Below are 19,053 nucleotides of genomic sequence, written 5' to 3'. Positions count from 1 at the left end.
TTGAGAGCCGTGTGCACCTGCCAGGGCTCGGTGCTTCTGCCCCGTGGCAGAGTGGTGGGGCTAGGGCCTTCAGTCCCACGGGAGGCACCTGCTGGGGCTTGGAGCTTCAGCGAGAGCGGGGCTGAAGCCCTGAGCCCCGTCAGGTGCCCCCCGCTGGGCTGAAGCCCCTAGCCCCACCATCCTGCTGGAGGGCAGAAGCCCCGAGCTTCCCCCCCCCAGTCTGATAGGTAGAGAATGGAGTGGGAGGCTATGCGAGCTGCATTTTGGGCACCCCGGTTGTATTTAGGCTGTGGCGGGGGCGGGCACTTTTGCCGTACACTAAGTGTCATATTTTGATACTTTCTAACTCAAACTGTTTACTTTTAGGTGATTCTTTTAGTTTGTATTTAAATTTCTCCACCCTTGAAATAGTATTGTTTTGATAGAGTTGTGCACATTATCTCTTCTTAAAGTAGCGTTGCCAATCATGTAAAATTCCCTTTACATGCTTTTCAACTTCAAAATACTTTACAAAAATAAATCCTCGTTTTTGCAGCAAGTTATTGACCTCATTGTATTTCCTTGGGCTGCCCCAGATATGCAATTTCTGGCTGACTGTGTAGACAGCTCTGCAGGCTGAAAGTTTGGGGTTTTACCTACAAACAAGGGTCATGGTGGATTCTCCATCACTGGCAACTTTTAAATTGTGATGGGATGTTTCTCTAAAAGATCTGCTCTAGGAATTACTTTGGAAAGGTTCTCTGGCCTGTGTGAGAGAGGAGGTCAGATCAGATGGTCTCAATGATCCCTCTGGCCTTGGAATAAATAAGGTTTTCCTTCAGTCGTCCGTAATAATCACTGAGTGTTTCCCAAATTCCTTCTCTGAAAAAATAGCCATTTTCAGTGCTTTAAAAATTGCCACCCTGGTGCATTGTAAATGCCATTCAGAATCAGCAGGAGTTGGGTGCTAAATCCTTTGGGATCCTTTAAAAATCCCACCCTAATTTTTTGGTACTCAGTCTGGGCATTTTGAGCACAGATGTGTCATCTTGGTTAGGGTGTCTTAAAAGGGGGGAAAGGTGCTCCTGTGATAGGAGTGTTGAGCCATGGTTTACCCAAGAGTAGCTATGAAATTCAGTCACCGCCTGAAAATAGGCATCTATAATGTAAACATGGACAAGACTGTAATTTAAGGCAGGAAGCTGAATTTGTAGGGGTTTTTGTGGTCTAGTGTGTTCAGTAGCTAGCTCGGGCTGTCACAGGGCCCTTGGCTAGAATGGAAGTCATGTATTTCAAGTGTGTTTATATTAAATAGGACAGTGTTTATTTTCCAGCCTCCTTGGCTTTTTTAAAATACTAGAAGCTAGCATGTAGCTATTTCTGGAAATACTAGTCCAGTGATAGCCATTCTATTGCTTGTCTAAAATGGATAGATTTTCACTGTTTCACCCTGTCTGTGTGTCTCTCTCACACACAGCCCACATTTGGTTTATTCAGTTGTTCAGGTACCCCAAATCCTGCAATAGCAACCAGTTGTCAAAGCTTGCTGAAAACAGTGTTCAGTCTGGGAAGGCTTCTTTAAAGCCAAGTAAATTTGAGATTACAGAACAATCTGGATTAACTGGATCTGATTTAAATGCAGGTCAGCTTGTTTCTTGAGAGCTTGTGTTGTAATCTGTTCTCCAAGGAAGAACTACCGATATGCCACATGACTTTTTGTTCTGAGTCCCTGTGTAAACATTGATGGTATTGGTTGTATTTTTTTAGAGCAGTTAGATTGTTAATTTGGAATGTAGTGATCTTTTGCAGTAAGGGGGATTTATTAGGCGAACCTACATCCTGAATATTGGACTAAATGCTTGTTCAGACAACGGTAAAGCAGGCAAATTCCAATTATACTTACTGTTCAACTGTAGCTGAATTATAGCTACCACTAAGAGACATCCATTCGAGGAGCAGGTATATTAACTAGGAAATTGAGTAATCCTGGCTCTTACGTTTTAAGGGCTAGTCATTGTTGTAGGAAATGTTTGTGGAGGAGGGCAGGTCGGGATTTATAAGGTCCTTCTAGGCTGCTACACACCCTCCTGCAATTGCTTTGCCTGCCCCACTGCTATGTCAGGCTGTCTCCAGCATGCCAGGAAGTGTACAGGAACAGAAGAAGCTAGAGATGGGCAAGATGTGGCATAGAGCCCAGAGCTGTTCTGCACAGAGATGTCTGTTTAGCAGCGTGAAGCTCAGAGTGTGGAGCTGCCTTCTAACACTCAGTGTGGTACTGAGTTGCTAGGGAAGTGAGAAGCATAACATTGTGGAGCTGAGGAGGTGGCTAGAAGTTGGGAGGGAGTTGAGGCTTCTGTCGGGGAACAAGAGGAGGAGAGAATTAAAGCTATGTATTCCTGCCCCCTTTGCCCCTCATAGAAATCTTGTGGGTATAACATGGACAGCTGCAAGTGGTGGTGTGCTTTCTACACAACAGTCAGTGGGATCCTGAAAGAATTCTGAAGAGTTTGAAAGTCCTGTAATATAGCATCCCAGAGGTAGTTCTCTGTAGATTTATAATGAGATCTGATTGAATAGGTTTTTAAAAAAATAAATAAATAAAAATGCAAAACCGAGTTAAATTTCAGAAATAAAAACCAATCCGAACATTCAAAAAGTGAAGGTTTCTGACGCAATGTTCAATATTTACAGTATCTCCTCTTGGTTTTCTTTGTTAGGCGTAAACCTTCTAGTAAATTAAATATGTACCATGAAATAGACTTCAGACACGCTCAGTGCTCTATTACAGCGTGTCAAGACTTGAGCACTATCTTCCGTACGAGAGAGACTGCAGAATGTGATATACAAATTTCAAACAATCTGTCAGTTGCTGAAGGATACAGCATGCGATGCTCCTTCTTATAGCTGAGCAGATTATTAAATGGGTGTGTATTTGGCATGGTACACTGAAAATAGTCCATCTGCTGGACAGGAATGGCACTAGAATGGAACTTTATTTACCAGTGCCATGGTAAGTTGGCTGCATTGAAACTTATTCTCTCTCTCCCCCTCGGGTAGTCCTGTTAAACCAGCCTGGCTACTTGAAACTAACAGAGACTGTGCTTACAAATGTGTTGGATATGTCTGTGACACTGTTCTCTTGTGTACGCAGGTTAACGTTAGCTGAATATCATGAACAGGAGGAAATCTTCAAACTCCGACTAGGTCATCTTAAAAAGGTAAAGAACTCGTTACAGAAATAGCTCTAAGAAGCACTTGGCCAGCTACATATGAACTTTGTGTAAGAGTTATTGACCTGAATGCAAAAAAGGAGACAGGCACCTAAGTCCCAGTTTTGGCTCCACTGCGAAGCACAAAACTCTTGCTGAACCCTGTAGGCTCCTAAATTCACTACATTTTCAGGGTAAAAGTTCCCAGGTACCTGTGTTCCTGCCTCTGGGCACATACACTGCTGCCTCCTTCTAGGCCTGAGGTCCCCAAAGTGTGGGGTGTGCCCCTCTATGGGGGTGTGGAGGAAAGTCCAGGAGGGCGCAGTGGGCCTGGGCCAGCCCCCACAGGGGAGGGAGGGAGTGCCACCCAGCCCCTCCCCACCCCCAGCCTCGGAGCAGCTCTGCTCCTGGGCCACGCCAGCCGCTGGCCGCGACCCCATTCCGAGACACACACCCAGCTGTGGCTCCAGCCTCGGCCCCCTTACCTCTGGCTGTGTCGTCCCCGTCCCCAGAGCCGCGGCCCCGCTCCTGGCCCGGGAGAGGCACAGACAGGGGTAAGTGGGTGTGCGACCCTCAAAAGTTTGGGGACCGCTGCTCTAGGCGTCTGGATGTGCATATCCCACCTCAGCCCCGGTGTGATTCACAAACCAGGGGAAGATATGCGCTCAGCCACCAAAGTGGCATGCTGGACCCAATCCAATAGGCGGACTCAGAGTCCATCTGCCGGATCAGGTCCCATTCAGAATTCGCCAGGAGAAGGAGGTGGTGGTTCCCACCTTACAACTTTTAGCCCAGTGTTGAAAGCCCTTCCTGGGACATGGAAGATGCAGGTTCAATTTCCCCATTTCTGCTGGGGGTGGGGAGAGGATTTGATCAGGGCGTCCACCTCTGAGTGCTCTTAACCACTGAGTTATGGGATGCTCTGATGTGGAGCTCCTTTGGTCTCTCCTTTTGAAGCTGTTCCGCTGTGGCTATGTACTTTAGTAGTCCTTGGGCCAGAGAAAGAGAGAGTGACTCTGACTCTGTAGTCCAGTGGTTACAGCACCCAGCTGGGAGGTGGGAGACCCCTGGTCCAGTCACCCGGCTCCCATTGCTCTTTCACTGTTTAGCCACCGTGGAACAGCTCCAAGAGGAGAGATTGAGGGAGCCCCACATCAGAGCATCTCCTAGTTCAGTGGTTTGAGCATTCTTCGGAGAGGTGGGAAACCCCTGTTCAAATCTCTTCTCCCCCTCTGGCAGAGAGGGGGGAATTGAACATGGAGCTCCCGCATCCCAGGCAAATGCTGCTCATCTGGCAGAGGTGCCAGACTCCGAAGAGTGACTATCCAGCAGAGGTAGGTGCCCCTCTGCAGCCTGGATTCAGATGCCCATCTCCCTGAGAGGGGCAGGGCGTAGGGTACACCCCTCTTCCTGGCCTCTCCCATTGGCTAGATTAGGCAGCTCCCTGCCTAGTGTGCTGGCTTTTGTGAATCCCATTCTGAGGGGTCTGTCTCTCTCGCCATTCACTGCGTAGGGAACCTAGATGCCTAACTCAGGCTTTGCGAATCACACGGATTTTTCCCGGCACCTAAAAGTTCAGCACCATGAGGTTCAGCAGCACACCGCCTAACTCCTTGTGTGTATCCAGGCCATTGTAACTTGTCTGAGAGAGAAGCGTTCTTACTGTATTTCCCAGGGCAATAGTGTCAAGGAGAGAGGTGTTCATAGCTTCCTACTAAGGCTGTATGTTTGTCATAGCTATAACCTCCATGATCTGTAGGATTTTTAAATGAGAAAACCCTATATGTCACCCCAGCCAGCCCACTACGGAGCACTGCATATGTCCAGCGTAGGGGGCAGGGAATATGTATGGGCTAGTGAGCTTACTGGAGCCCAGTGGAGAGAAGTGAGGATTTTTGAAAGGCTCTTTAAACCATTGTCTAATTTGTAATAGAAATATGACTTTTCTCATGACAAAGCCTATGAATTAAAATATCAGGTGCCGCGACGTCTTTAACTAACGTTATGATATTTATAACCCCTACTATTCCCCGCCCCCAAGTGTGACTCCATATTTTTGCCACATCAAGCAACCAGTCTCCTGCGTAACACTCTAGACAAATCTATTCAGCACTCTTTGATAACTCCGGATAATAATACTCCGTTATAAAATCATACTTTTTTCCTTCTCGTTGGCATCAGCAGGAGCTCTCCCTGCGAGCAAACTTATTTTTAGGTAATTGTTTGCTTCCTTATTAGCTCATTAGTCACTATAGTCTTTTATTGGAGCAGCTCAGAAAACTTTGACCGATACAACTTCAGCAAAAACTAGACAAGAATATTTTCTCAAGCGTCTTTCCAGTTTCCTGACCAGATCAGATTGCCATTAACACTAAAATAGGGATGGGGTGGGGTTACTTGCTTTGGTTTGAGGAAGCTCCTTTGGTAGCATCTGGCTTCAAAGAGAGTAGCTTTTCTGTCCCTTGGTGAATAGGGCAGACGGGCCATTAGGCCTGTAGGGAGTTTGGCCTTCAGTGTTTTCACTGGCCAGTATCTGAACCCTGCTTTTACCAATCACATCCTGAATGTGAAGGCCTTGCCTACACTACTCTGTTTTCTTTTACCCAGCCTTGCTTCCACTGCTGCTAGCAATGATGGGTATTACAGTGTATACTGGGCCAATTGCATGTAAACCGCACCATGTCCTCTCTACCTACTCTGGGCAAGGCTAGACGACATGGAGCTCAAGCTATATTTATCCTGTAGCTACCTCCATTCCTACCAGTGGAGGAAATCACAGGTCCACTTATTGTCAGTGTAATGTAGCCCAGAACAGAAGAATCCATTTAGAACTTGACCTTTACAGAAAATGAAGTAATGCTCTAGGATTGTCTCATTGTCTGAGGCTGTGCTTACCCTCCTCCGCTTTGGGAACTTGCTCATTTTTAATCGGTGAAAATAGAATACAAGTTGAAAAGGAGTGGTGTCTAATGTGATAATCCATGTATAATTTGAAACCTGGTGGAAGCTGTCAGTAAAAGCTTATGTACCCTGATTCAACAGTCTGTGTAAAAGGGCAGAATCAACTACTTAGAATCTCCCTTCCTTTCAGGGGTGAAGTTAAAAACTACGTGCAGCATGGAAAGCCAAAGCTCTGGGTAGCCCACATCCTCCCACTTCCTGGAGACATTTTTGTTTTCTGTGGCTCTTCTGGAAACCACTGGGCTTTTTATAAATCTGAAAAGATATCAAGATGCTGCTTAAGATATAAAGTTACAGCTCTGTTCCAGAATCTGTGTAACTTTTAGGAGGGTCTTGGCTGTTTTTATCAGTGATACTTATTAGCTTCCACATGACACACTTCAAACTTTCAGAATTACCTGCTGTTTAATCTTCCTATACAATTCTAGGATACTTTTTTTGTTTGCACTGAAAGCGTATCATTTAATCAGTGTGTTCCTAACTGCTGGAACTGAGGAAAACATAATTAACATATTGGCTGGGGGAAAGGGGAAGAACTTGTACCAACTCCCATCTGTAGTTTGGATGCATAGTCACAAGCAAAACAGCCCAATAGTTTCCTCCTTCTATTTGTTATCTTGAAGTTGGCTGTAATCATAGTTTTCATTCTACCAAACCAGTCATGTACCATTACATTCCAGTTAGTGTGTCCATAAATCAGGTGAAACTAGCTACCCAATGTCTTGAACTGTCTGTCATCTTTTTTCATACAGGAAGAAGCAGAGATCCAGGCGGAGTTGGAACGACTAGAGAGAGTTAGAAATCTACATATCAGGGAATTGAAAAGGATACACAATGAAGATAATTCACAGTAAGCATGGGGAGGCATGTAGGGGAGAGAATAGGCGTCAAATGGTAACTTCTCAAGGAAAGCTAAATTCTCTTAGGATACATTTGTCTGGTAATGGGAATGCACCGTGCTTAATTCTGCTTTTAATATCCTGCCACCCACTGAGAGATACAGTACTGTGCTGACTTAAAAGCATTTGCTTGTAAAATATGTAGGTTTAATACTTTACAAATGACTTTGGAAGCTTTTGCAGTGTCATTGATGAATGACTATCCAATCGTTTGAAAACTGGACATAACCACCTTTTTGAGGCTTAATAAGAAGTGTCGTCTCTGAGCTGTATAATAGCTGTGACTTCTTATTAGTAGATGGCATTACCATTGTCAATGTTAAATTGTCCTCTCCAGATTTAAAGACCATCCAACGCTAAATGACAGATATCTTTTGCTACATCTTTTGGGTAGAGGAGGCTTCAGTGAGGTATATAAGGTAAGTTTTTGAAGAATTAGTCTGTTGTATTGTATTTTGAGTCTGCACAGAAATACTCAGTAAGCAAAATCTGACATTTGTTCTCTCAAATGGAGAGTATGTGGTTGTGGGGGAAGGAATGTAGAAATACATGTCGCATCTGGCTTTGATTTAGACAGCAGACCTGATATTTAGTTTCTGTTCTCCACAAGATTTTATTGAAACATGCATTTGTTGGGATTGTCACACTGGTATGACTAGGAGAATGACATGAAATACCTCTTGAGACTTAAACAAGTGTAGAAATCTGCTTTTAAAAGGTATATTTGAAATGGCTACATTGCAATGGCACAGTAGGGCTTTAAATCTGACACATTATTGTAAATGAAAGGAAAATAACTTCCAGGGATATATGGCACAGCCTTCATTTTTTAAGTCTAGGAAGTGTTTGTATCCCACCATTGACATGCTGAACAAACAATCCTTAGTCACATGGGTAAGGATTATTTACATGACATTGTTTTGCAAGATCAAGACCTATGATGCTTAGACTAGGCCATGCTGCTAATTGGAGAGATTAAGAGATTAATTTTAAATAAATTGAAAGCATCTGTTTCCCCAAGCATCCCATATGTGCTCTGTAGTTCATAGACTAATATTAGCATCAAATTGACTAAACTAAAATATAAACTCAGGTATTGGACACTTATATGAATAACTAGACTATCTAGAGCCATAATAGTATTAAGTTTGAAAAAGGATATTGAACCTCATGTTTCAGGATTTAGGGTAATCTCTAACGTTAGGGGTTAGAACAAGATTGGGTGGGGGGCACGATTATCCCACACCTGCATACAATGGGATGTCTTGCACTGTGCTCCAAAACGCCTGGATCAAAGACAGGATCCTGGATTAGATTAAAAGAAAATATATGGAGATATACCTATCTCATAGAACTGGAAGGGACCCTGAAAGGTCATTGAGTCCAGCCCCCTGCCTTCACTAACAGGACCAAGTATTGATTTTGCCCCAGATGGCCCCCTCAAGGATTGAACTCACAACCCTGGATTCAGTAGGCTAATGCTCAAACCACTGAGCTATCCCTCCCCCCAGAGGGAGCACTGCAATGGAACACTGCATCGATCCAGAAGCACAATTCCAAAATCTGTGTGTGCTGGGATGCTCTTTAAGATCCCAAGGGGTGAAAAATGTCAGCATGAGCTATGCAGCTGAACCATTGGCTCTCCAACCACAAATGGGTTGAAAGTTCTTCTATCTGGAGATGTAACATCTAGCAATGTGTATTAAACCAATATATGTCCTATGCATTTTTTTTTTTTTTTTAAATTAAGTACAAGTGACTTTGGTGGCTCAAGGTGTCATGGCAGAGAGCCTTCCTTGCCGGTTCACATCAAGTATAGGTTGTTACTATCTCATGGCTGTTTGGCTTGTGTGAAACGATTGGTGCACTCAGTCTAGATCCCAGTGGATGGACTAGTGTTCCAAAATCACCAATTGTCTTACACTAATTGGCTCCCTTATTGGCAGGCGAATTAAAGGACAGATTCTTAAATTGTATTCAGAGTAGATAGCATTAGTGACACTAACTACAGCATATTGCCATCTATTCTTTGCTTTGCATTGGGACACTAGTGTGGAATCTCTTGTTCACATTTGCAGTATTAATTTGAAATTTCAACTCTACTGATACTTGCTTTTTCTTTGTAGGCATTTGATTTAACAGAACAGAGATACGTAGCTGTGAAAATTCACCAGTTAAATAAAAACTGGAGAGATGAGAAAAAAGAGAATTATCACAAGTAAGTGGTGCTGTAAAGCCGAGATACCAGATAGCAGAACAATGCATTGCTGTTTTTTCCCCATCTTGGCCTGAGAATTGGTTCCTATCTATTGATACTGACTAGAATATGTATGTTAATGCAGCTAAATGTAAAGGTGTACATCTAGGAGCAAAGAATGTAGGCCATGCTTTCAGGATGGGGGACTCTATCCTGCGAAGCAGTGATTCTGAAAAAGATTTGTGGATACTGGTGGATAATCAACTGAACATGAGCTCCCAATGTGATGCTGGGGCCAAAAGCACTAATATGATCCTGGGATGCACAAACGGGACTCTCAAGTAGGAATAGAGAGGTTATTTTACTTCTATATTTGGCACTGGTGCGGCCACTGCAGAAAACTGTGTCCAGGTCTGGTGTCCATAATTCCAGAAGGACGTTGATAAATTGGAGAGGGTTCAAAGAGCCACGAGAATGATTAAAAGATTAGAAAACATCCCTTCTAGACTCAAGGAGCCCAATGTTATTTAGCTTAACAAAGAAAAGGTTAAGGGGTTACTTGATTAGTCTGTAAGTATCTTCCTGAGGAACAAATATTTAATAATGGGCTCTTCAGTCTAGCAGAGGAAAACCTAACATGATCCAATCGCTGGAAGTTGAAGCTAGACAAATTCAGGCTGGAAATAAGGTGTAAATTTTTAAAAGTGAGCATAATTAACCATTGGAAAAATTTACCAAGGGAGGTGGTGGTTTCTTAGTCGCTGACCATTTTTAAACCAATATTGGGTATTTTTCTAAAAGATTTGGTCTCAGAATTATGTTGGGGAAGTTTTCTGACCTGTGTTATACAGGTCCTACTAGATGATCCCAGTGATCCCTTCTGGCCTTAGAATCTGTGAAACTATGAATTCTCCTCTCCTTCCTCACTATTTGCTGCAAAAGTGAAGCCACTTCCTCCCACCTTGTTAGTATCACCTCAGAAATGTCTGAAATGAGCAAGAAAAGTGAGTGGATGCTTGCAAAATAAGAGCATTGTTAGGGTCTGGACCAACAGTGGTGCTGAGAGTTTTCTTTCCCCTTAATAAGGGGATATCTCCTCTATATAATGACTTGGCCTCACTCATGCAGAGAACAAAAGCCCTAAGCGCATTCCCAACTCCCCAGAGACACCCGTTGGGAGTGTGCTTTCAAAAAACTGTACCGCTTGGTTTCCAAGAATATTTAATACTTTCTGAATTGTATGAATAAGCTTCCATTTGAATGTGGAACACTGAGAGCTGTGCCAAGATCATTATATCTAAAGCGCTTAATGTAGAACCCAAAGTAAAATCTCTGTTGCTAATGCCCGGAGTCTTGCCTTTCAGACATGCGTGTAGAGAGTACAGAATTCACAAAGAACTGGATCATCCTCGAATAGTTAAACTCTATGACTACTTCTCGCTGGATACTGACTCGTAAGTGATGTGTTGATGTGCCTTTGCACTGCATTTGCCAAGTTCCCCACAAAGTGTTTAGTCAAAAGCTTTCCAGCAAAGCTTAGCGATCCTGCAGTCAGGGTAGATCAGTACTTTACACAGTGGATCTTGTCACCACTGAGTATCATTTGGACATGCGCTTAAGAGTCAGAAAAGGATTATCCATTTATATGGATAATGAACACTCACAGTTGCATAATAGGGGATAAAAGCGTATAAGGGACCCTCATGCTTCAGGGAATAAGCCAGCCACAAAGGGCGGGTCTGTACGGCTACACAGTGCATGGCAAGCCTGGGTGCAAGGCTGCAGCACTCCAGCCTGCTGTGCTTGAGTTGTCCACGTGGACCCTGCTGCTGCACACAAGAAGTTTCTCGATGCACTTTGCCTACTGCTCTCTGAAACAGTCGTATGCAAAAGACATTCACGAACTTTTAGTGCACTGCAGCAGGGAACGCAGTAGATCTACACCCGTTTGTCATGCGCTAACTAGCCAAGTTAAGTCCTATCAGTTAGGACTTCTGTAACCCTATGGGCAGACGGTTATGTAGTTGTCAATTATGGGGTTTATTGCACCTTCTCTGAAGGTTTAGTGCTGTATCCTGTCTGGCAGTAGCCTAGGCACACCATTAGTCTAATCGGTTATGGCATTTATGTTCCCATGTTCTTATACCCATTATACAGCAGATCTTAGTTCTAGCACAATCCTGTCCCCAAGTGATGTGCTACAGGGGACGTCCATAATGAAAACACATGTACAAGAAGACTATCTATTTTTAATGCATTCATGTTGCTTTGCCTGGAAAATCAGTTTTGTTCTGATAAATGTAGATTTCAGATTTGGCTGGATGTAGATCTAAACCTGTTTCCTGTATGTCTATGATGGAGGCATCTGAATATGTACAAGTTTGACAGGGAATGCCCTAGTTGAGGAGATTTACATGGAAGAGAAAATACAAAATATTAGTGTTTCTCTCAGGGGACTTAATTTTGGTGTTTGTTCTCTTGTCTTCAGGTTTTGTACAGTGTTAGAATACTGTGAGGGAAATGATCTGGACTTCTACCTGAAACAGCACAAGTTAATGTCCGAAAAAGAGGCACGATCCATTATCATGCAGATTGTGAATGCTTTAAAATACTTAAATGAAATCAAACCGCCCATCATACACTATGACCTTAAACCAGGTACGTTACGAAGCAGGATGTCATGTGTTTACCCTCTTACCTCTTATTAGCAACCTCTCTAGACCACCAAGGAACAGTTCCAATTGGCGAAAGCCAGGGACAGGACCAGGTCTATTGGTACCCATTCCAAAACCTGGGTGCTTAGCTTGCAGCATAGAAGAGACTGAAATGCTTGGTTTTGCTCTGTAAATGGGTATTGGCACCGGGAGTTGCAGCATTAAGAGGAAGTAAAATTCCAGAAAGGAGCCTTCCTGTTCTGGACAAGCCCTTGTGCCATCATGTGTCAGCACTTGGTTTCTGTGACCTGGTTGGCCTTCGCTTTCCTGTGCTGCATCTTCCTTCATATCAATGGCCAGCACATTCCTCACTCTTGTTCTCCTTCCTTTGTGATGCTCAGTAAATGGCACCAAAAACTAACTTGGGAAAACTTGCTCATCTGTTGCTTTTATGGGTCCTCGCAGCAATACATAGAGGTCAGATAGTGCTCTTGGAACTCTGACCTGCCAGACTCACCAGTGCCCAGAAAATCAGAAGTGTCTTCCCCAAATGTCGTCAGACAGTTCCCATCTCATAGACCATGCAGCTGAGAGAGCAGAGCTTCCTTGCTTGCCTTATCTGTTAGGGGTTGGCATATGCTGGGCAACACTCCCCCCCCCCCCACTCCCCCCCCCCCCCCCCCCCAGTAAAATCCAAGCACTTGGTTTTCTGTACTGGCGACAGTTCACTGGCATTGTATATCCTAGATCTGGTGTGGTTTCTTGTACTGATTCAGTAGATGGCGCAATTGCACCAATTTATATTTTGTTGCCCTGTTTCTGTTCTTACTCTTCCCAAACCACGGTTTACTAGTGTTTGTTTGAACGCGCTGCAGGGCTCTCCCTAAAATTTGTTGAAATCATAGCTGATCTATAGCCATTGTGTAATTCTGCTCCTTCAAAAGTTAATAGCTTTGAGGCAAATTGTACAGCTTAATCTGTTGGAAAGTTACGTGCTGCTGTTTCATTTAATCTGTAGAAATAGCTGATTCTTAAATGGATCTGGCCTTAAATGGATTGGCTATTTTCCATGGTTTTGGAAACCACTAGGGGGCACTGTGTCATAGAGGAGAGAATTTCTGGTGGCTAAGAAGCCAGGGCAAATTAGGACTTCTGGATGGAATGAGTCACAGCTGTGTATATATGCATGTCTGTCATCCATTCTCCCTTCCCTGACCTGCCCTCCCAACTCGACCAGTCTCCCTTGTTGTGTTGGCATTGGAAAAGCCGTGGTGTAAAGCCAAAGATGGGGGGGGAGGCAGGTGGGAGGTCAGAGATCCATTTCAGGATGGGGAGCGTAGATGCAGGCACTTGGTGTGTTGTAGGGGCCAGGATTCCTCTCAGGAGGACTCCGTTGAGTACTCAAACATCTTCTCCAGCCTAAAGGCTGATTTAGCTGGCTGCATTTTGCAGGTCATGGTGCCTTGGTATAGTGTGTCCATAATTTAATACCCCATGTACTACACTGCAGTTCTGGTGCTGCTTTTCCCTCCCCTCTTTCCATAATAAATATGTCTCTAAAAAGCTGTTTTCCCTTCTTTTAGGTAACATTCTTCTAGTCAATGGTACAGCATGTGGAGAGATAAAGATCACAGATTTTGGGCTTTCCAAGATCATGGATGACGACAGCTACAACTCCGTTGATGGCATGGAGCTGACATCACAGGGGGCCGGTACTTATTGGTAAGTATTGTATGTGGCTGATACCAACTCAGGGTTCTAGAAAACTTGCAAATAACCATTAAAATCCTGATGCTCGAAACTTGGGGTTTACTTGGAATTCACTTTCCTTGTCAGTCTGTGTGTGGTGTCCGTTGTACTACAGTGTAGCTCTGTAAAGCACTTTGAGATCCTTAAGGATGCTCTCAAACTAGTTGCAGTGTGTTGTGTTGTTTCTAGGCTGCCAGCCTTTTCATCTTCAGTGGGTTAGTATTTCTATCTTTAGATAGCACCTCTTATTCAAAGGGCCTGACAGGACAACTATAAACTGCATGTGCAACTACTGCTGAAATGCAGCCAACTCTGGGGTGGAACTTGGCAGCTGTTTAATAGCACATATTACCATGTAACTTAGGGTAGGAAGTGAAGAAGAATCCCATACCCGCTTGAAAATGCAGGTAGACTTAAGAAGAATTTTCCAGTTGGAATTTAGTCACCATCTTAGTGGTAACAGACTTACCTTTATAAAAAGTGCAATAGTGCTTTCCGTGCCATGCATGCTCAGGACTTCAGTTTCAAATTTCACATGAAAGACGAATACCTCCAGCAGTACAATGGCCCTAGCACCACATTGTGGTATTGCATCAGTCCTGACTCGGAGGTTTGGACCTACAGTAAAAGCCGCTGAATGCAAAGACAGAAGTTGCATTTACAATGTCACTTTTCACAGTGGTTAGCGTAAACATTGTTCGTGTCACCATCATTTTTTGCAGGCATCATCTGTTACAATCTCATGTGTTCTATGGGTTTGTTCCCCTCAGCAAAGCTGAGTCTCTAACTAGGACACAGCCTCTAAGATTGCACTTTCAGAAATGCGTATTTTGGCTGGATGTTTCCATTGTGAAATTGTTATTAAAAGGTCTTGGTCAACAAATACTAGATTCTAAGTGCGTGCTGAGAAAACAAAGTTTTTTCTCCCATGTGTGTGACTGGAGTTAAACTCTCTGCTCTGGCGAGGGGGAAGCATTCACTGCAACAGAGACTTTGCATAAAGGATGCATAATATGGTGATGATTTGGGGTATTTATGCATTTTCTGCATCCTTGTGCTGGGAATTTATGTGGACTGAATGTGCACAAACGCATAGCTGAGGTGTTAAATCCCACCTCATGACAAAGTGCCTGCCTTCCTCTTGAAACCAAAATGGCTGTGGGGTAAAGAAGCAGGTCACAAGTGAAAAGTGATTAGCTTGGTCTGTTCCTGGTCCCCAGTGGGCGCTCTTTGTGCATCAGACCGTAGGGCATGATTGGCAGCCAGTTCTGTAGAGTTAATCAAGTGAAGAGGTGCATTGGCAAAGCTGTGTGGGGAAGCTGCCAGTCTCCCTGTCTGTGCTGTGTCTGGGCCTAGCCCGTTCTGTTCACGTGTTTCTGTAACTGTTTCAAATCACTGAGCTCTCAGGCGGTTGCAGTGGTTCAGATGGCAGCACACTATGTAGCAAGTTCAGGTGCAGCCTCAGGGTTCACTTGTCAGTGAATCGGGAATTCATTCTCAGGCCCCTTCTATACTGGGGTGTATGTTAGCTGCACTGGTGCAAACCCTGCTGCAGGTGCACCCTACTGGTATACAGCAGAGTTCACACTGTGGGCCTACATTAGAGGGTTGTGCTGGCATGGCTACATCAGTGTGTTCCACTGGTGCAAATTTCCCTTCTCTAGACAAGTTATCAGGCTGTCACTAGACTCTCTCCTGGCCAGCTACGCCAGGAGTTCATGAGGCCATGGCGTCGTCTGTAGTGGTGGAGAAAAGCCTGAGATAAAAGGGAGGGTGTTGAAATCCAAGGACTCCACTTACAAGACCTTTGTCCATAGGGTCCCTGTTGCAGGGAAGTGAAAGCCTGTAAGTGACTCGCCCAAAGTCGCACAGGAATTCTGTGGTAGAGTGGGGCACTGAACTCCGATCTCCTGAGTCCCAGGCTAGTGCCCTAACCACTGGGCCATCCTACCTCTCCTGTTGAAACAAAGTGACTGAACAAATCTGGATGTGCTATTGATGACCCTTTCTCACTTCCTTCCAATCAGGTATTTGCCACCTGAGTGTTTTGTGGTTGGAAAAGAACCTCCAAAGATTTCAAATAAAGTTGACGTCTGGTCAGTGGGTGTCATCTTCTACCAGTGTCTTTATGGCAGAAAGGTAAGGAAGGAAGCTAAACTGCCTCCTGCAGAACATCCCTTTCCACTGCTTGCATATATCTGCCAAGCGTGACATCCAGTGTCTGAGGTCAAATCTTTGGGGATTTGTCAATGTGCAGTGAGTGACACTTGGTGTGTTTCCACATATTACTCCTCATGTAGGTTGCCTGCTTAACAACTGTAGCAGTGTGGAAACACAGGGCAGAGAAACTTGTGCTGTAGGTTTATGATGTCTTTGGAGGGGAAGAGTTGGAAGACTGCGGGTAGAAAATGATTGTCCTAATGATAAAGAGCTTGAATGTTTTAAGGTAGCCCAGGAAAGGAGACTAACCTAACCACGAGAACACTTAGAATCATAGAATATCAGGGTTGGAAGGGACCTCAGGAGGTGATCTAGTCCAACCCCCTGCTCAAAGCAGGACCAATCCCCAACTAAATTATCCCAGCCAGGGCTTTGTCAAGCCTGACCTTAAAAACCTCTAAGAAAGGAGATTCCACCACCTCCCTAGGTAACCCATTCCAGTGTTTCACCACCCTCCTAGTGAAAAAGTTTTTCCTAATATCCAACCTAAACCTCCCCCACTGCAACTTGAGACCATTGCTTCTTGTTCTGTCATCTGGTACCACTGAGAACAGTCTAGATCCATCTTCTTTGGAATCCTCTTTCGAAAGCAGCTATCAAATCCCGCCTCATTCTTCTCTTCTGCAGACTAAATAATCCCAGTTCCCTCAGCCTCTCTTCGTACATCATGTGCTCCAGCCCCCTAATAATTTTTGTTGCCCTCCGCTGGACTCTTTCCAGTTTTTCCACATCCTCCTTGTAGTGGGGGGGCCCAAAACTGGACACACTATTTGGCATTGGTGAGGCCTCATCTGGAGTAGAAGGGAATGATCACGTCCCTCAATCTGCTGGCAATGCCCCATCTTATACAGCCCAAAATGCCGTTAGCCTTCTTGGCAACAAAGGCATGCTGTTGACTTCCTGTCATTCCACCGGCTTTGATAAGCTGTTGGTAACTAAACATCCCACATGCACAGTTTGATGGACGTGCTGCTTTTGCTCAGTGTCTTAAGTCAGTGGTTCTCAACCAGGGGAATGCCTACCCCTGGGGGTACGCAGAGGTCTTCCAGGAGGTTCATCAAATCATCTAGATATTTGCCTGGTTTTACAACAGGCTACATAAAAGCACTAGCGAAGTCAGTACAAACTAAAATTTCATACCATGACTTGTTTATACTGCTCTATATACTACACACTGAAATGTAAGAACAATATTTATATTCCAATGTATTTTATAATTATATGGTAAAAATGAGAATGTAAGCAGTTTTTCAGTAATAGTGTGCTGTGACACTTTTTTGTCTTTGTCTTTTTTTTTGTAAGCAAGTAGATTTTAAGTGAAGTGAAACTTGGGGGTACACAAGACAAATCAGACTCCTGAAAGGAGTACAGTAGTCTGGGAAGTTTGAGAGCCGCTGCCTTAAGTCACATAGTCACAATGGGCCAAGCGCAGCACTGGCAAAGCAGGAGGAACTCCTGACAGTTTTGTCGGGAGATGGCCCTCTTACACCAGGGCTGAAACTACAGATCTGTGTGAACATGGCATTCCCTCCCTTTTCTGACCTGGGGGGGGGGGGCACTCTGGAGACAGTCACAACTCAGCCCCTTTGAATTTAAAACAACTGCGACTGAGCAGTCTTCTAAGCCAAACGGCTGGGGACCTGCAGCACCTTCACGGCACTCCTCAGCGGCTTCCCTAGAAAAGATACTGAATCCGATAACTTCCCACCACAAAACAGCAGCATGGTCATAGGCTTGTCAACTTTAATAATTGTCCCTCTTGTTTTGCAGCCGTTTGGCCACAACCAGTCACAACAAGACATTCTGCAGGAGAACACGATCCTTAAAGCTACTGAGGTGCAGTTCCCGCCAAAGCCAGTAGTCACACCAGAAGCAAAGGTAAAATCTCTCTGCAGCAGGTCTGTGTGTCACTGCCCGACACGCTGAATGGTCTGGGGGTTTTAAAAAACTCATTGTGGTTACTTAACACAGTAGTTAATCCATGAATCTCACAATGGTCTGAGCCTTTACTCTGAAATAAGTGCCTTCCCTGGCAGCACAAGAGCCATTCAGCTCTCCACAATGAATTGAGCTTGCAGCTTGCTGTCCTTTTATAATCTCAGGTCTCACCCATAGACACTGAGCACCCTCAGGGCATTTTCTTGGAGTGATTTGCTCAGTGTCGTTGGCCCAAATTCCCTGTATTCTCTGCACTGTGCAGCTGTTGTCTGCCTGGTAGCAGCCCTCCTACCCCAGGGATGCCTGAATTTCATTGGTGCATAACTTGTTCAGTGGTTCAGGATCCTTTGGGATAAGAGAGGCTTAAAAATGGCAGACTTGTCTGTCCTTGTCAGAGCAGACTCCTGGCCTGCGAGAGATTTGCACGTGCGCAGGATAGTGTGTGCTTAAATTGTCCATGGTGCACTGGTCAGCAGGTTGAAATTTAACAATAGTGGTCAGTGGTCGTTGATGTCACTGTCAACACATGGAATGATCTCTGGCTTGGAATGTGGCCGCAGAGAGAGGCACCCAGCAGAGAGTCTTATGCTTCCCTCATCACCACTGAGCAATGATCCTGTTTGTTTAATTCTTTAATGTGCATTCATCAAGGAGTGACTGAAACTTGGCTAATATCGAGAGGACAGAACAAGCTTGTTACACAATTAGGTCACTCTTAGCGTGTTGTACTGGGAGTTGGGAGAATTCAGTTCAAAGTGGGACTCTGGATTCTGCATGGGGGTGCATTCTGAACTGTTCGGGTTTCGGTGGGAGGCAGGCTTGCTTCCTCCCGCTCCAGGAACCATCCTGGTGCTGTGTGCTCAGTCACCCACCCAGGAGATGGAGTTCTCACTGTAAAGCATCATTTGAGTTTAATTTAAAGTGGCCATCTACAGCTTTGTATTAACACACACTACAGCAAAACCCCTGCAGGACTCAAGTAATTATTCAAAACAGAACCCTGCATCCACAAAAGCTCTGCACCCGTCATCTTCCTGGGAACCCTCAGACCTTCTCCAGAATCCAACCAAACTGCTGCTGATGACATTGTGTTAATTCTGTCTCTGGTGCTTGCATAGCAAAACTAGTTCAATTGGCATCATCCACACTGAACTCCTGTCACCCCACGTATGGTTCCTCCCTGCCCCAAAGCTAGGCATGAAGCACAATTTGTGGGGGGGGGGGGAGTCATCGCTGTCCATGTGGTC

General features: G+C 44.6%; 1 protein-coding gene across 5 annotated transcripts in view; it reads left to right on the top strand.

Annotated features, from left to right (window-relative positions):
- The window catches only part of TLK2 (tousled like kinase 2), a 55,832-nt gene that overhangs the window by 34,000 nt on the left and 2,779 nt on the right, over positions 1-19,053 (top strand). For all 5 annotated transcript variants that reach the window (XM_024207230.3, XM_024207233.3, XM_024207231.3 and 2 more), the window contains 9 exons: positions 3,131-3,197; positions 6,902-6,999; positions 7,386-7,467; positions 9,175-9,266; positions 10,610-10,699; positions 11,734-11,903; positions 13,483-13,621; positions 15,676-15,787; positions 17,639-17,746. In XM_024207230.3, coding sequence (XP_024062998.2) covers positions 3,131-3,197; positions 6,902-6,999; positions 7,386-7,467; positions 9,175-9,266; positions 10,610-10,699; positions 11,734-11,903; positions 13,483-13,621; positions 15,676-15,787; positions 17,639-17,746 — 958 coding nt within the window. The remainder of the gene's footprint in view (positions 1-3,130; positions 3,198-6,901; positions 7,000-7,385; positions 7,468-9,174; positions 9,267-10,609; positions 10,700-11,733; positions 11,904-13,482; positions 13,622-15,675; positions 15,788-17,638; positions 17,747-19,053) is intronic.

Source organism: Terrapene carolina, unplaced genomic scaffold (assembly GCF_002925995.2).
Source record: "Terrapene carolina triunguis isolate 2854851 unplaced genomic scaffold, T_m_triunguis-2.0 Scaffold193, whole genome shotgun sequence".
Lineage (NCBI taxonomy): Eukaryota > Metazoa > Chordata > Testudines > Emydidae > Terrapene > Terrapene triunguis.
Note: the sequence above shows the minus strand (reverse complement) of the source record. Positions and strands in the feature narration are given on the sequence as shown.